Below are 18,347 nucleotides of genomic sequence, written 5' to 3' on the forward strand. Positions count from 1 at the left end.
AGACAAGCGTGCTCAGCGGGGCCTGGGCCCTCATCAGCATTGCTGAACAGCAGGTTGGAGTGGGGTGGGGGTGGTGGTGGTTGGGGCGTGTACTAGGCCAGCCTCACTGGGAGCGACCTGGGGACTCGCAGCCTTTTGAAGTGGTAATGTGCCCGGACTCGTGGGAGGGCCGCCAAATTGAAATGTCTTTTGACAGTGGCAGACAGCCACTGTTGTCATCTGATTGAGCCACCTTCAGGGAGAGAGAAAGAGAGGAAGACAGGCAGGAAGAGACTGGGAGAGAAAAGTGCAAGTCACAAGGACACAAAGAGGATGTCATTTCAAATTGATAGTTGAATTTAATTTCATAGGAATCACTGTTATTGGTGGCAGTGAGCCCAAAGGTATCACAGTGTTGACATGAAGCACTATCAGTGTCCCTTTTTACTGCTTGTCTAACTCTTTAATTGCATCATGTCCACTGATGTAAAATGTCTAGCTTTTTACACCAATATTTCCAGGAGAAATGGGGGAATGAACGGCTCATGAATGGAGAGAACAAAAGGAAGAAAAAGCCTCCACCAAACAGAGCTCATGTTTAGAGTTCTGCTCTCTCTGTCAGCAACCCTGTCAGAGCCAGTAAACAGCCAGAGAGAGAGAGAGAGAGAGAGAGAGGGGGGGGGGGGGGGGGGTGATGGTGTGGTAGGCAGCGTTATCTCCAGCCAACGGCATTAACTTATGAATTAGGAATCGTAGAGGGGAAAAAAGGCTAACGGTCAAACAACATCTGGTTTCCATTACCTACTACAAACAGACACCTGCAGAGGCAATTTACAAAACATAGAAGCAGTAAAATTAAGCAGGAGACACTTATTTAAATGTCAGATTAGGGTCTGCAGTGAAAATGTTCACAGCCAGGGCTCAGAAGTGCATTTTGCCTCCTGCTCATTCTTATCCTTGACCATTCCTTCCCTCCCCTCTTCATCCTTCATCGATTTCCTCCTCCTCCTCCTCCGCAGGCACAAACACACCTATGCAGAACAGAAGAGAAGAGCTGGCGTGGAGAACTTTTGGCCATGGATGCTTGAACTCACAAGCCCCCTATTGGGAACCAGGTGGCTTCGTGGTGGCCTAACTCCCGGGAGGATCTGGTTGCAGTGCTTGTCTCTCCACCCTGTAGCCTTATTCTGTCAGTCCCTGCTCCTGATGCAGATTGGGCCCCATTTGGGGGGGGCACTAAGTCCCCCCCACCCTCCCTGTCCCCATCTGTTTCACTGTGTCTCCAGCATCATGCACCAAAGCACAGCACGGGGAAATGATGGGAGGAGAAGTTAAAATTTGCTAACTGTTGAGAGATGCAAAGGGAAGAGGGAGTATCAGTCTCACGAAAATCACGCATTTTCAGACCGAAGCAGATTTTTGGGCTTCACTACTGAAAGCACTCCGACCTTGAACAAGTGCGCTTCAACACAGACATCACTGTGAATTAATTCAGCATGGTGCTACTTAATTACAACAAAGCTTCTGGGCTTTAACCAAAAACAAGGCAAGCAAGTGTTTGTCCAGGAGAGTGTATGAGGTTATTACACTTGTTTTGAAGTTGACAGGCAACAGGAGAGGTCCAGCAAGTATCTGTGTCCTGGCTGAAAAAAAGTCTCAGATATTTAATTTTTAAATCATTTTTTTTTAATGTTTTGCTGCTAGTAAAGCAAATCCTGTTGTGTAAAAGTTAGATAATCACCTTTTGTAATAGGGTTGAATTTTTGCATAAAATAGGGTCGAATTGACTTCAGTTTAACAGTTGCCATGGTGACATTTCCTTTGCTTCTGATTTAATTAAATTTTGTTTTGTTCGAACAAAATATCCTTTTCCCCTAAAGATTGGATTTTCTTTTAATCAGCATTTGCAGTAAAACTCACACACTCGCAGTTAGAGAGGAAAATGTTTTCTTAATGGTTGTTTTTATGATTATATTTAGCAGAAATGTGTATGTTTAGTAAAAAGGGGATTTTAAGTGGGGTTTGTTATTTGTAGATATTCATTCAGTAACCATAAATGTTTGGTGGTTTGCTGGTGACTCTGTGGTGTAGGCCTGCGAGGAGACACATACCCAGTCAAAGGGCATTGCAAGCCCAAGTGATTGTGAAGGTTGCCTCGTGAAGAGAATCTGGTGTCAAAATCTGCACCCAATCAAAAAGATGCAGATCCACAGTTGGTGTGGTGACCTCTGAACTAAGGGAGCAGCTGAAAGATGGCCTTCATTCTGTTTAAAAACAACTTTTTTTGTTTTAAATTTCATCAGAATCAGAATTAGAATACCGGAGAAGAAAAAAACAAGAGCAATGCTTTCCAATGTAAAAATATCTAAACACCTTTAAATACTTCACAGCCTTTTTAGTTTTATTCCTTTCAATTTTTATATATCTTTTTCTCCTTCCATTGGCATGTTTTTGTCACATTATACAGTATTTTTCATCTGTTTTGTGTTAATATCCTTGACTACAGGGCCAAATTACAGAGAACATTTTCCCCAAGTTAAAAATGATGTATTAAAAATAAAAGAAAGAGAGAGAAAAGAAAAAAGTAGCATAGCCCAAGGCTAACTCTGAACTAATTCTGACAAATGACATAACAACGCACACACACAAAAGAGTAACGAACCTCTCTAAAATTGCAGTTTTAGAACAATATTGTCAAGTGAGTCATGAGATGGTAATGAGTTTTCAGAGAGTGCAGTAACCTGAAAATAAACTGAAATGAGCACTCTGTCAATTTTATTTGTCCAAAGAAAATCCTGAGTCGGACTGACAAGCTATCAGAATTACTGGGCGGCTCAGAGAAGCGTCTCAACTCCGATGCTGATGTGTACCGCACTGATTTTTACACTAATGGACCTTTTCTTATATATATTGCTACACTCTGTCGCATTCTCCCAGTAAAATGTTCCTGTAACTTTTGAATTCTTCCAGCAGGCAAACATCTGCTGGAGTTTCCAGTCAACCATGCTTTTTTTGATTGAAAAAGGAGCCTTAATGTGCCCAGAGTTGATGTGATATCATATCTACTTAAGATAGTTGAAATGTACACTTTTTGTTTTGTTTCAGTGAAGCTATTGTCTCACTTTATTAGATGAATCTCTTACCATGCTGACTTAGTGGTTGTGCAAATTTAAAAGTCAGGGGTTCTCCAAAATCAGCTGGACTCTGGATTCTTCGTCTGACCTGAACTGTGCATCTTTGCTGATTTGATGAAAGCCCAAAAGAGCTTTCTTTACGTGTGTGTGTGTGTGTTTCATTTCTTTCCCGCTCTGGCTTAGAAGGAGTGTTTTCTGCCCAGTGTTGCAGGGTCCTGATACCCCAAGTTTGTGTTCCACAGGGTGGTGGGAATCAAAGAGTGGGTACTGGTCCATGTGTGTGGGCTTCCGGTAAACTTCAGTGTTAAGGTTTCCATTTCCCTCAGTGTGCACAGCTCAGTCCGGAAACAGCAAACTATTATCCTTTGTGTCTTCCCTGGTGAATTTATGTTTCTATCCACTGAGTTGATGTGAGCAGTGAAGGCTTCTCCTTCTTGGGTTTGGATTTTGATGTGAAATCCTTGTAGCCACGTATCTGTACCAGTGGCTAGGTGCTGCCCCTTTAAAAGAGCCAAGTCCTTAACTTTCCACTTCTTCCATCTAAAGGTTGGCCACAATAGGTGACACCTGGGAGCCAATGGCTCATCCATGGTTTTTGTCTGTAGAAATCCTCTTTGCATTTAAAATATGTGGTGGTAAGGCAGCCTCAGCTGTAGGTATGCACTCTGGACACTATGGATCCAGTGTAAGTCTCTGGACCATGTTGGTGAAGTCGGTGGGGTTTTTGATATGATGTGGTGCATTCCCCACAAGGGGCAGTAGCATTGTAGGTGGCTGACTTTATACTGCTTACAATGGGTATGAATGGGGGTCCTTCTTTGCAGTTCTTTGGAACACCATACATACAGGGTATAGCATCCCCTGGGCAGATGGTGGTATACAGGGCGGTCAGTGATTTTATCCTTTACAAGCTGTTGTAGGTAACTGATGACTTTGTTTTTGTAGATGCTTGTGGGGTCTCGTTTTAAGGCTTCATAGGTATAGTTGTCCCTGAGGAGTGTAGTCATTTTTGTGTGATAATCTGTTGTGTTTAGAACAACAGTGCACCTCTCCTTGACAGCTAGTAATATGGTGATGTTTTGGTCTTTGCTCAGGGAAGCGACAGCCTTCTTTTCTTGTATTGTGAGGTTAGACGGAGGAATGTTTGCACTGGAGAGGGTAGCTAAAACATTTTTATACTCATTATGTTCATTATGATGGCTGTTCTACTCATCCCTTTATTTTAGCAACGTAAAAGCAGGCTGTTGTCCCTCACCAAATAAAAGAAAAAAACAAAATACAGTCAAAGGCTGCAGGCTTATGTGAGCTTATAATGACGGAGTGAAATCTAACGTATTTTCTTTCTTTCACAATCACTGTTCAAACATAACTTTGAAAACGAAATAGAAGAAAGGAGTTTCTCCTTCCCTATTAAAAAGCTGGAAGTTAGACAAGGCTAAGTCACTCCATAATACTGCCCTTGCCTCAGAAAGTACAGTCTACCTAGGATGTAACAAGGGGAAGTACAGTGGGGCAAAAAAGTATTTAGTCAGCCACCGATTGTGCAAGTTCCCCCACTTAAAATGATGACAGAGGTCAGTAATTTGCACCAGAGGTACACTTCAACTGTGAGAGACAGAATGTGAAAAAAAAATCCATGAATCCACATGGTAGGATTTGTAAAGAATTTATTCGTAAATCAGGGTGGAAAATAAGTATTTGGTCACCTCAGACAAGGAAAATCTCTGGCTCTCACAGACCTGTAACGTCTTCTGTAAGAAGCTTTTCTGTCCCCCACTCGTTACCTGTATGAATGGCACCTGTTTGAACTCATCATCTGTATAAAAGACACCTGTCCACAGCCTCAAACAGTCAGACTCCAAACTCCGCCATGGCCAAGACCAAAGAGCTTTCGAAGGACACCAGGAAAAGTATTGTAGACCTGCACCAGACTGGGAAGAGTGAATCTACAATAGGCAAGCAGCTTGGTGTGAAAAAATCAACTGTGGGAGCAATCATCAGAAAATGGAAGACATACAAGACCACTGATAATCTCCCTCGATCTGGGGCTCCACGCAAGATCTCATCCCGTGGGGTCAAAATGATCACGAGAACGGTGAGCAAAGATCCCAGAACCACACGGGGGGACCTGGTGAATGACCTGCAGAGAGCTGGGACCAAAGTAACAAAGGTCACCATCAGTAACACACTACAACGGCAGGGAATCAAATCCCGCAGTGCCAGACGTGTTCCGCTGCTGAAGCCAGTGCATGTCCAGGCCCGTCTGAAGTTTGCCAGAGAGCACATGGATGATACAGCAGAGGATTGGGAGAATGTCATGTGGTCAGATGAAACCAAAGTAGAACTTTTTGGTATAAACTCAACTCGTCGTGTTTGGAGGAAGAAGAATACTGAGTTGCATCCCAAGAACACCATACCTACTGTGAAGCATGGGGGTGGAAACATCATGCTATGGGGCTGTTTTTCTGCCAAGGGGACAGGACGACTGATCCGTGTTAAGGACAGAATGAATGGGGCCATGTATCGTGAGATTTTGAGCCAAAACCTCCTTCCATCAGTGAGAACTTTGAAGATGAAACGAGGCTGGGTCTTCCAACATGACAATGATCCAAAACACACCGCCCGGGCAACAAAGGAGTGGCTCCGTAAGAAGCATTTGAAAGTCCTGGAGTGGCCTAGCCAGTCTCCAGACCTCAACCCCATAGAAAATCTGTGGCGGGAGTTGAAAGTCCGTGTTGCTCGGCGACAGCCCCAAAACATCACTGCTCTCGAGAAGATCTGCATGGAGGAATGGGCCAAAATACCAGCTACTGTGTGTGCAAACCTGGTAAAGACCTATAGTAAACGTTTGACCTCTGTTATTGCCAACAAAGGTTATGTTACAAAGTATTGAGTTGTATTTTTGTTATTGACCAAATACTTATTTTCCACCCTGATTTACGAATAAATTCTTTACAAATCCTACCATGTGGATTCATGGATTTTTTTTTCACATTCTGTCTCTCACAGTTGAAGTGTACCTCTGGTGCAAATTACTGACCTCTGTCATCATTTTAAGTGGGGGAACTTGCACAATCGGTGGCTGACTAAATACTTTTTTTGCCCCACTGTATTTCTTGTTTTTCCACAAAATTAGCATGAAATTAAGTGGGAATTACAATTACATATGCAGTACTGAAAATTACTTACAGAATGTAAAATTACATTGTAATTTCACATAAAATACAATGAAATTCAATATAATGGCAGGGGAATTGGGCCCTTAGTCACAGATCCTGTTATAAAGTAATCACTTGAATCTTGCTTAAAGACAACTTTCCCATCTGACTAGAGACACCTGACTAAAGCATGATGATAGTTTATTTTATGATGCACATGCTTACAGTAGTGTACATCTAGAGGTAATTTGCATTTTTTCCTACAAAGACATAAAAACTGCACAGTAGGTAGTATTTTTGAGACAAGCACTGTGTTTACAGAGTGCACCTAACCTCTGTTTTCTCCTAATGAACATGATGGATTTCCCAAATTGCCAATTTAAGCTTAAAGACAACTACAGGTGTTTGTTGTGTTGTGATTCTGGAAACATCATACTCTCACCCTGTCGAAGTGTCAAAATGTAAAACCTCGTTTCGCCTTCTGAGAGAACCCGCTCCTGCTCCGCGGCAGATCTGTTTAGATGAACAAGCAGCTTTTGTTGCCTTTTTTCTGCAGAGTGAGACATTTCTGCTTAACTCTGCAAATTCGCTCTTCTCAAACAGAACACTCTGCAAGAAAGGGGAAAAAAGAAGACGAAGAAAACAAGAGTGGATTTTAAAAGCCGCATGTTAAAGTACACCCAATTAAAAGCATGCAGGCCCTCGTGAGACATGGTGGGAATGAGTTTGACATGTTGATGTAGAGGGAACTGCTGGAGTATAGAGTACACTTGTTTGCCTTGTTTGAAAAGCCTTTTAAGTAGAGGATCCTGTACCTTAAATCACTGCAAGTAAGGCACATATTGATAAGAGAAACTGATAACTGCATATTTGACAATCAGAGCACTAATACTCCACAGCCCGTCCGACCTTGACTGAATGCTGGTGTGGTTATCTCACCCCCCCAAAAAAAACAGACAAAAATGCTGAGCTACCAGAACCTCTCAGTTCACCTCAGTGCAGTATGACTCCTTGCACTGTATATACTGTAACCCTTACCTATAAGTTATTTGCTTTAAAACAAATAGACACTATTACATTATATACTTACAGTGACCTCAGGCTGCTGCCAGTCAACGTTTGAGACTGCTGCCACCAAGTGGTGGTGTGGAGGATTAATGTGTCTGACCAGTTAGAAACAGTTTCAGAACTTGGATGTGGCTAAAACATCCATCCATCCTTTCATTCTCTTCCACTTATCCTGAAAAATAATGAGAAGCAACTTTATTAAGTGACAAAAAAAGTGAAAAAGGTCACTTAACAAAGTTTTTTCTCATTACTTTTAAGTGTTGCTGGAGTCTCTGTGTAGTTAGATCCTTATCTTCTCCATGCACCTTGGAAGTCGGTGAAGTTGTGCCAGAAATGTGTGTTACTTCCACTTATCCTTATCAGGGTCATGGGTGGGGTTCAGCCTGTCCCATCCACTATAGGGTTAGCGGTGGGGTACACCCTGGACGGGTCATCAGTCTGTTTTCTTGTGGCAAAAACACATTAGAACATAATAGCTGCACAGTTCAAGTAAAGATGATCAAAATGTTTTTGTTGTTTTTGTTTTTTGTGAACACTAGTTGATAAAACACCAAATATCATTAATCTGTTTTTCTTAACTGCTTATCCTACTAGGGCCTATCTGTGCTGGGGCAGGGTACAGCCTGAAAAGGGTCATCAGCCAATCACAGAGTCAACACAGAGATACAGATAATCATTCAAACTCACACCCAAACTTATGGTGAGTTTAGAATCTAACTGCTATATCTCTAGACTGAAGAGCCAACCCATTGAAAGCTTCGCTTCACTCCAGGAGCTGTGACGCAACGGTGCTAACCAAATGCCCCGCCATGCAAACCCTTTCATCAGAAAAAGCCACTGATTTATTGTTGTACTAATGTATTTCTTAATGATTTATCTATATCCATTTTGATGAATATAGATTCCTCAGCTGCTACCAAGAAAACAAGAAGCAAAGTAATTGGTTAGTCTCAATCAAATGTCCAGACCTTTGATGTGCATGGCACTGTGGACTCATTAACTTCTCATGACATCAAATTTATACAACTTAAATACATAAAATATAAAGAGAGAGAGAGAGAAAGAGAAAAAAGAATCCTCTCCACATCAGAACATAGCTGATGATTTGAAGACGTGATTCAGAGCCATGAAAGAAAAAGAGTGGATTTAATGCTGCAAGATAAATGACTCCTGTCGCTATGCGGCATATCAGCTTCCTCAAACACTGAGTTGGGTCAACACAAATTTATGCTCTATTAAAAACGTCATACACACACAACAAGGCTGAGACTCAACACTGAGATGCTTCTAAGTAACTTTCAGTGCTCATTAGCGGCATTTTTGCCAGACATTTTATTTTCAGCTACGTTGGGATGTGAGGTGACCTCAGCTGGTCCAGGGTGCTCATTTAAAGATAGATCTTTCTTTACCAAAACGTGTGATATACGACTGCTGCCCACAAGCGCTGCAAACACAGTGGTTCAGAGAAAAGAGAGCAGTTTCATCTTCAGCCCGGTGCACCGGCCTTGACATGCCATAACACTCCCTCAGCTACACACCACACAACCTGTGCACGTGTGTGTGTGTGCGTCAGTGTCTCACTTCAGCACACCCTGAGAGTCCTTGTCTAGAGACCTTGAGTTCTAAAAAGCACGGGGGCCTCTCTTCTGGGAGAGGGAAAGAGAACGAAAAAAAAACCCCTGAACAGATAAGAAACTTTTCCACCATCAGGAACAGGGCGTCCTGAATATTTCCCTTCTTCCAGCTTGTGTCAGATAGGAGATAATAACTGTAACAAGTTCACTCGTAGCTGAAAGATTTGGAGCAAAACAAGACAAAGTATTTTTGCAGAAGAAACCAACCTTTGTATGCCACTGTACTGTAGAATTTGTTTGTTTGTTTGTTTTTCAGTGTCTACAGGCATCTTCCCAGATGTGTCGCCATGGCTTGAAACCAAAGAGGGAGGAGAAGTGCTGAGTGAGCATGCACAACAGCTACTCTGTCTTTGTTAAACATCTTCAAGGTCCCTGTGGAGGGATAAATGGCCAACAGGAGGTGCTTTCCTGGGAGACATGCATGGAGATCTATACGGGGTAAGTCCTCTTCACGCCTTCCACGCATTTTATAAACTTAATCCTTTAATTAAAACTACATCTTGGCAACTATAAAGCGTATGACTGCTGTATGTGCATTTTATTTTGATATTACAGTATTTTTAATACCTGGACGTAATGCAATTTTAGCCAGTCAGACAGGAGAAGAATATAAGAGTCATTTCTTGTGTTGTGCATCCAGTCATGCATCTTTATGCCTTTTGTCATCCCTGCCCTCCAGGTTCCAGTGTCCAGAATCGGGGCAGTGGGGCTAGTTGCACTCGCTGTTCCTTTTTCCTATGCACATACTTCTTTGAGATTTAACTTTAAAGAGGCATAAGGCATGGGAAAATGGGGCTGCAGAGGTATTCCACCAGGCAGACAGCCATTTCATCATGTTCTCCGCATGACAGCTGACCTCAAAGTGTGCATTCGCACACTCACTCTCACACACACACATACATTGGAATTCCAGCCTGTCTTGGGCTTACAAAGAAAATCTGCAAAGCACAGACTGTGATACACTGGATTCAGGTATTTTTATGCCCCTCTGATTATTATTGATTTATTTATTAAAGCGCAAATTTGATCTTAATCATATGTGTTTTATTGCATTTCTGTGACATTATTGTTCATGTGTGTTTGCCCTGAATATTTGCTGAATAAAGAAAGTTGGGCCATTAATCATTGGATTTGAAGTATTTGCATGCACTGTACGTTTTTGTGGTATTGGACACTTAAATCATACAGTACAGAATTTTACATAATAATAACTAGTCGTGTTTTTTGTGGCACAAATGACATGAGCTCATAAAATCTCAGTATTGCTGATTTCATGCAATAAAAGAGGACCTTTTTGTGCTTTTTATAAATCTTTCCATCATTTTTGCTTTTTTAAAGTTACATTTTCACTCTTCAAAACATTAAAAGGTAGCAAAAAAAAGCAAAATAGCATTTCTCTGGTTGAGGTGGAACTTGTTTTGACTATAAATACAATTAGGTGGTGTTGTGCAGTGGTTCACAGGCCCACTAAAAGGGTCATAAAAATCAAAGGGGCCGTAAAATAATTAACAGTCCGGTCTTTAACAATATACCTGCCAAGTCTGAGATAGATCAAATGAGCAGGGAGAAAAAGAAGACACTCATACGGGGATTTCCTCAGAGACACGAGAAAGTGGATATTTTAATAAAATAACCTGAAAGATTTTGATGGAGGAGGGTTGCTCTTTACTATATCTATAACTATAGTGCTTTTTATTACTTTTTTGTAAGAGGTCACAAGCCAAAAAGGGCTGAAAGTGTCATTTGACCAAGTGGTAACAGCATAGTTTTAGTGCTCCAAGGCATTGATTATTCCAAAATATTTTCTGTCATCGCATGTATTGATGCTGGCAGTGGAGAGAACTGTCTAATGTGTCAATCAAAAATCTCCTATAGGCGCTCGCCGCAGTGGAGATTTGTAGAATGTGAAGGCCACAACCAATTCATGCTAATCAAACTGCTGAACGGCCCTTCTTACTCAGTGGATGGAAGCAAGCTCGTCCATCAGAGAGGAATGTTTGCTCATAGCATAGTGGCACTGAATCGATTCGCTGTAGTGCTGCCCTGTAAAGTGCTGGGGCTGATAGAGCCAGACCATGCCATCTAAATGCCACCCACAGCATCACATGGACACTTCACTGTAAATGTAGTGAACTTTAAAAGGCAAAAAATATGATTTCTAGGGGCTGGTGCCATTCATGAGAGTCAAAATCTGGGTCATGACATAATTAAGCATATAAGAGGGTTTTTTTAAAGTATGTGCATCAAACGTTTTTGCTTTTATTTTGGAATGTGTTAAGCTGTGAAGCACTGTAATAATGATAGGCTTCACCTCCTTGGCCTCAAACTTAAAGAAAATTAAATGAAACATTTTGACCTTTTTTTAAAGCTTTACTTAAAAACTAATAATTATGAACCCTTGGTATTTTTCAAAGGGGTTACAAACCAGAAAGGTTGATAACTACTGATCTCCCATTTTTAAATCGTGTGTCAAGCACATTTCATTAGTAAAAAGTTGTTCTTTTAGTGTAAAAGTAGCTGTTTCTTGTGTAGGTTTAGGGAAGCGGGTAAAATTAGCTGGAGTTCTTGGATAAATGCATTAATAGGACTCCTATCAGTCTATCTGCAGCCACTGTTGACACCTCTTCACCTATTTACTCACCTTTTTCAAAAGGTATCAGGGAAACACTCATTGTCATTTAATTCACCACATCTTTGCCCTCTCACAATGGATCATTGATTGATGTCGATGTCTCAACTAGGAACTATCCCTGCTAATGCTGCAGACCGAGGCGTTCCTCTGTCTGGAGGACTGAACAGAGGCACAGCATAAATAGCGGTCCAGTAAGCCTTTAAATGAATGTGTCCTTCTCATTATTCTAGTTACTGATGCTTGCAGGTCTAATCATCTCTTTTTTCATAATTGTGCCTCCTGGTGCGGAATGACAGCATTTATTTTCTTTGGTGATTGTTTGTGTGCGCTGGCTTTAGGCCCTGCCAAATAACTAAGAAAATCCTGTGTGCTGCTGAATGTAGAGCCAACCAATAATCCACATACATCACGAGTCTGATCACCAGGAGTTTCTTTTAAATATGAGGAGTAGATTCTAGAGTTCAGATGATAGATTATAGATTAGTTTACCAGAAAACATCTCAAAGAGTTCAGATCAGGAGAGATTAACTTCCCATTATTAGCAAAGTATAGAGAAGAAAACGTGGCTCATGATTGGAAGCACACCATCTGTTCAACATGGTGGACACATTGTTATGACATAGGGCTGCCACTGGTGTTTATTCTGAATGGCTATAGTCTCTGCTCAGATACAAGCAAATACTGCTAAACGAATCAGACAGCAGTAAATGGATAAAAACCCAAAGATTACTGCAAAAGCAACTCACGAGTTTCTTAATGCAAATAAATATTTGATATTCTCCAACAATTAAGTCAGCCACCTGATCTCAGTCTAACAGATCATGCTTTTTAGTTACTGAAGACAAAACTGAAGCCACAGAAACAACTGCAGCAAAGGCCTATTGCCGAGCATATGAAGGAAGAAAAAACAGCATTCAGTGAGTTCCATGGACAGACTTCAGGCAGTTACAGACTCCAAAGCATCTTCATCCATGTATGAAACACATCGTCACATATTTAAAATAATGCTAGTTGGTCCCATGAGTTCTGAACCTCTAGAAATGGGGTCATGTGGACAAAAAAACTACGTCTTTCTTGAACAGTTCTGCCTTAAAGCTCAAAGTCTGCCCTTCAATCACATTTTGGTTGCCTGATTTCAAATCCGCTGTGGTGACGTACAGAGGCCAAACTGCAAAAAACTGCCCCTGTCCAAATACTTATGGACCTAACTGTATTTAGCTGGAGCCAACTAATGACTTTAAGGTGAGCCAATATACACCTTTGGCAGACTCAGTGGCGCCTTCCCTCTGTCTTTCAAGTAAGTGCGAACAGCTGAATGGTCATACAATAGATCTCAATGAAGCTCAATGATCTCGCGGTTAGATCCGCTCTGATATCCCTTTGAACAAGTAAAATCTACAACCAGCGGAGGACAGGCTCAGCGTGGAGCAATGCCAGCGGCAAAAGCAGGGGACAACAACTTCACGTCGTTGCATTTACAAGACGGAGAAGACAGACGGGCCTGTCATTGTCGCTACATGTTCTGTATCAACGAGGATGTTAGAAAACTGCCCAGCTGCTTGTCAAGGCTGGGAAACCAGGAGAGAAGGGGAGTGAGAGAGGGGCACTGATAGAAACACTGCAGTATGATGAGGAGAAGCGCACTGAACTGCACACTTTGTTCCTGTTGAAATAAATGGCAACACACAGGATGGTTGAATTGTGTGACATTCAACCATTTTGTTATTGTGTGCTTTTCATCCAAACTGAAAACAACAGCTTCTACACGACACACTGTCTCACCCCTCCCCCGGATATCTATCAGGGTTTAGCCAAACCTTTAACCTCTCTTCTCATTTACAAACTTTTATTCATGATTTTACATTCTTCTAAAATGTTACATAAATGTGCCCAAAATCTATGTGAATTTTTAAGGTCGTGGTTTGTGTTTTACTTGTTTAAGTGTGCGCATGTAAAATGACGATCTATGAACCTGAAGTCGAAAACAGAAAAAAACCCATCACAAGCAGTTTAAAGACTTTAATTCTGTTTTATTTTTGCCATAAACCATAAAAACTTGCAGCAAGTTTATTTCCATTATTTGAATGATACTTACAACATCAAAACATACCCAGTGCAGTGCTTCAGACATAATAAAAGCAATTATATTCACAACTTTTAAAATCTCTCTTTTAGAGAGAGCAATGAGGGGAGGAATATCTAGATTCTAGACAGGAATTTGGGGGATAAAAGTTCTGGGAGCTCAGAAGTAGTTTGGCGGCGGCAGAAGAACGGGGTGGGAGGGGTGATGGTGCAGAGGTGCGGGGAGCGGGTGCAGTTGCGGGTAGAAGCCGCAGCTGGCGGGGAGCTGTCCGGTGAGGAATGGGTGCTGAAACAGCATCGGAGGCAGAAGAGAGGTCTGCACTGTCAGGAACTCCGTCCTTCTGTCCTGGACCTCCCTTTTTAGTTTCATCCTCCTGTTCTGGAACCACGTTTTCACCTGTGAGATGCAAAAAAGGCCATAAGGTACTATCCTTTACGCACAAACACAAAGCAAAGGGACTTTTTATGATGTTTATATAGTCTTTGAAACAGATTTACATTTACTGAATTACATCGGGTAACTAGATGGCAACATAGTAATAAAAGTCTTTGTCAGCTTGTGCTTGTGGAAAGCTTTGCAGTGCCACCGAGGAGGCCTTGAGGAAAGCATGCATGTAACATACTTGGGTTTCAGAAAGATTCAGCTCCTCGGCGATTTTCCTCCGCTGCGTAGCACCCAGGTATTTCTGCTTGCTGAAAGTATGCTCCAGTTTGCTAACTTGTTCGGATGTGAACTTGGTCCTGAGTCTCCTCTGCTGGGTGGCCTCCCCCTCGCTGTCATCTCCCACTTCACTCTCGGACCCAGAAGAGTTGTCGCATCTGTCTGGGGGGAGAAAGATGAGAAGTTGAATTCATTTAGTCAAAAATCAATACGCACACAAAGGCCCTATCAACAGCAGCTCTTAAAACAAAAGGTTTATCTGTGAACTTACTGTTTGGCGATGTTGCAGAGTATCGACTTCTTGATTCCTTTGTAAATTCCACGATTTCACTGAGATCTCGCGAATGAAGCGCGGCATCCTTTGTCCGTGGAGTCATCTCCTCATAATAACTCCTGGCAAGGCACTCAACAGAAAAGTTAGCCATAGTGGATAGAAGCAGCGGTTGAAGCAGTATGTGTTTGTATGGATGACTCTTGGCCGCTATATAGGAGGGGCACACTTCTTTGTTTGCATATGCAAAGCGATCTCACAGGAACAATGGGGACTTGATGGCGGTTGTAATTGAGGTTAATAGAGGCAGGATTCTACTTTTTCTCAGGTCGTGCTGGGATGCCCTGGCGCCACTGAGTCTGACTCTCATTTACCTGGCATTTCAAACTGAATGATGTCTGCATAAAGAGTATCATGTCTGTATCCGCCACTAAATGCGATGAGAATAACTATAAATGTGGGAGGTGTGACTTGTTTAACCGCCTTCGGTCAAGAAGAAAAATACATACAGTTACGCAATGTTTCCATCAACTACCCACCACCACCACCATCAACTTATCAACCATCAAAACACACACACACACACACACACACACACACACACCACACACACACACACACACACACACACACACACACACACACACACACACACACACACAGTTATATTTTTTCAGGTGATCAAGGGTGTAGGTGGCTCTTTAGCGCATGTTGTATGCGCATTGAGCAACCTGGTGATGATGCCTTTGTCAGGGTGGGACCGGGTGAGTGTGTGTGTGACTGTAGTCAGAGAACATCGACAGAAAGTGAGAAAGTTTCTTTGATCTTTGCTGACTGAGATGTTTGCCTCGGGCCAGCTTGAAACCTCACACAGCAGGGAACCTGCAGGTTGTTGTTTTGCATTTTTGCCGAGCTTAATTCAAAACATTTGAGCATTTATAGCACGTTTATATCAACCAGTGAATTCCTTCGTTCTTACACAACATGGGTTATGAATTGAAATGTCAAAAAGAGAAAAAAAAAACTGTCGTAAATTTACGAGTTTAAAGAGGAGCCCTCGACCCCCTCATTGAATTATCTCAGACTAGTTTCGAATCGAGCTCACTATCTCCAGATGTCATCACACAATCAGGTTTTAACCTCTAGATTCCTTGGCCACACAAAGCTCCAGACTCTCTGGAGCCAGGTCGGAGCCCCAGTGGTAAGTGTAAACTCTTCAATGAGAGGCCTAATTAGGACTAATTGTTAACCATGATCTCCCCGTTACCTTGCATTTGAAGTGCAGTAGTGGGGACAAACATGTTCAGTCTTTAATTGAAGAAAGTGACGTCATTTAGGGTTTCCAGGACACGTTGTGGAATCCTGATTTAATCTATTGTTATTTGTGTATATGGTCAAATCAGAGGAGATACAGTGATGCGATGTGACCTTTAGCCCCCTTTTGTCATTGAGTCCTTCCAGACCCGCCCTCCTTTATGATGAAAGACAGGATGAGCTATTTATGTGGAACTAATACTGCAATAAAGATGTATCATCAGCTTAATCCTTATAATCTGGACAGAGATAGAAAAAACAAAGAAGTCAACTGCTGAAGCTTAAAGGATAAATTTATTAAAAATAAATAGATGTTTCTTTAATTACATACAAAAACTTTTCATTGTACACAGATATTTAAAATCACACAAATAAAAAAAACAACTTTGATTGCGCATCTTCGGCTCATTTGTGTAAAGAGAAGTCTCTAAAGTGACAGTTCCTCAGTAGAAATGTGGGTGGTGTATCATTGTTCGATGAGGGTAGTGAGGAGGCATGTGCTGATGGTGGAGCAACTGCGGGACAGGTAATGAGTAAAAGGGATGGCCCGTAGGAGAGTAATGGGGTAGATGTCCAGCCATGCTGTGGTACTGAACCGGAGACAGAGGCTGAAAAATGACCGGCGGGACTGGGGGAGTGAAATAGTCTTGGAATTCCCGTTTCAGCTTCATCCTTCGGTTCTGAAACCAGGTCCTCACCTGACACAACAAAAAACAAAAACAGTTCAGTCAGCATCCGCAGCACTGAGCAAATTGGAGATGTCTGCGTCTTCATAAATCCAAAATGTCAAAGAGTTTACTGGCGCGTCTCACCTGAGTTTCTGTGAGGTTCAGCTTTTGTGCCGTCTTCTCTCTCTCCCCGGAATCCAAATATTTCTGTTTGATGAATATCCGTTCCAGTTTTTTGATCTGCTCGGACGAAAACTTTGTGCGAACTCGGCGTTGGGGTCCCGCGTCTTTTCTCCCCTCGTTCCCCTCGTCCACGGAGAGTCTATCCGGGGAAACCCGGTCGCAGAGGTACTCGCTGACGTCACAAACTAAAAGAAGGAAAACCGTTACAAACTCATCTTCTGCGTAAAGCTCGACTATGCTGTTTAAAGCCTGGAGATGTTGGGTACTTACTCGGTGGGGTGCAGCTTGATGAATCCAGTGGCGAGCACAGTGTTGAGTCCTCGGCCCCGCAGCTCTCCGCTGGCCCCGAGTGTTCGAAGCGTTTAACTGCTTTGGACTTTATCTGCAGGTAACCTTTGCCAGTGGGCGGTGGGCTTGGCTGCACCATGCAGGGAATGTGAGGTTTGCAGGTAAGGGTCGTGTCCATATCAGCACAGTGCCCCTGAATGTTATTGTGATGGTTCTGGGCCAGCCAGTCCACAGAAAAGTATTTCACCATGTTCACAGTGGAGCTGTGACATGTAAATCCGCCAAGTTTGAGAGGCCCTGTGCTGGCCACGGTCGGCTTTTATTGGGGGTCAGCCCCTAATCGTATTTGCATATGTAGGGACCCTTGTTAATGCCTGATCGATTCCGATGATTGTGGGATAATGACTTTACATATCCTGTGAGTGTGTCAAGACCTGGCGCCGTCTAGTCTGTTTTGAGTCCTTGCATTTCTCTGAACTCAAAGTGAAATTAGGAGCCTCACTCAAAATGATATTTCAGCATTTGCTACTTGTATAAATATAGTTGCTTACATGGATGATATTTTGTTAATATTTCAGCTGAAAAAAACAAACATTAAAGGACCCATGTTGTTTCTAACAGGCATTTTGGCGCTAAATCAGGTTGCTGCGCTTGAAGACAGTAGACTAAGCTACAGCTCAGTTTTCCTTTTAGATAATACCATTAGATTCATTAAGTCAGGATTCACAGTGTATGAGCTTTAGCAACTTTCACTTTAGGTGATTAAACATTGTTACATTTTGGAACCCTTTTTTATTACTTTTACAGCACATGGAATCTGAAGTTGCCCAATTCTCTTTAAATTATGACAGTTAACCCAAACCGCTTCCCACACTTTAGTGATAATTATATTACGCACATTATAATTATTCTGCACTAAAGTATATTTCGATACTGATATTTGTGTAAGTGGGTCTTTATTACTTTCAGTTAAGTAGTTTCTGAAGAAAATGAAAACATGAATATAAACGATATAAAGTAATAAAAATGGAAAGACTGTTAAAACAAATTGTGTACATTTTCAGTTATACTTAGTAGCTGTTTCTGACAATTTTATGCGCAAAACATAAACAGTTATGGTGCTTTGTTAAGGAGGAAAGGTGTATTTGCTCAATTTCTCATGACAGTTCCATTTGAAATCACAGGCTGGGCCTCTGAGCTCCCTGCTTATCCAGTTTGCTAACACGATGGAAGCGTAAACAATAATTCCCTAAGAGACGTCTGATAGTAACCAGG

General features: G+C 42.0%; 2 protein-coding genes and 1 long non-coding RNA gene across 3 annotated transcripts; 1 reads left to right on the plus strand and 2 right to left on the minus strand.

The window, feature by feature from the left end:
• The first annotated feature begins 9,334 nt into the window (after window positions 1–9,334).
• On the plus strand, window positions 9,335–10,095 carry LOC146695875 (uncharacterized). Its single transcript, XR_014923470.1, has 2 exons — window positions 9,335–9,411; window positions 9,653–10,095. It is a non-coding gene; the product is annotated as an uncharacterized LOC146695875 (long non-coding RNA).
• Window positions 10,096–13,847: 3,752 nt separating this feature from the next.
• On the minus strand, window positions 13,848–14,773 carry ventx (VENT homeobox). Its single transcript, XM_085476673.1, has 3 exons — window positions 14,620–14,773; window positions 14,311–14,510; window positions 13,848–14,084 (listed from the first exon to the last, which is right to left on the minus strand). The coding sequence occupies exons 1-3, from the start codon at window positions 14,771–14,773 to the stop codon at window positions 13,848–13,850; spliced, it is 591 nt and encodes a 196-aa protein (XP_085332799.1).
• A 1,558-nt stretch (window positions 14,774–16,331) lies between these two features.
• Window positions 16,332–17,337, minus strand: vox (ventral homeobox). The gene is made up of 3 exons (XM_085476749.1): window positions 17,055–17,337; window positions 16,746–16,969; window positions 16,332–16,631 (listed from the first exon to the last, which is right to left on the minus strand). Exons 1-3 carry the CDS (start codon window positions 17,320–17,322, stop codon window positions 16,377–16,379), a joined length of 747 nt encoding a protein of 248 aa, XP_085332875.1. The 5' UTR covers window positions 17,323–17,337; the 3' UTR covers window positions 16,332–16,376.
• Window positions 17,338–18,347: the final 1,010 nt, after the last annotated feature.

The sequence above is a fragment of the Copadichromis virginalis genome, linkage group LG13 (genome assembly GCF_057382275.1).
Source record: "Copadichromis virginalis isolate Kocher_CV1m ecotype Utaka linkage group LG13, C_Virginalis_male_GT1.1, whole genome shotgun sequence".
In the NCBI taxonomy this organism is placed as follows: domain Eukaryota; kingdom Metazoa; phylum Chordata; class Actinopteri; order Cichliformes; family Cichlidae; genus Copadichromis; species Copadichromis virginalis.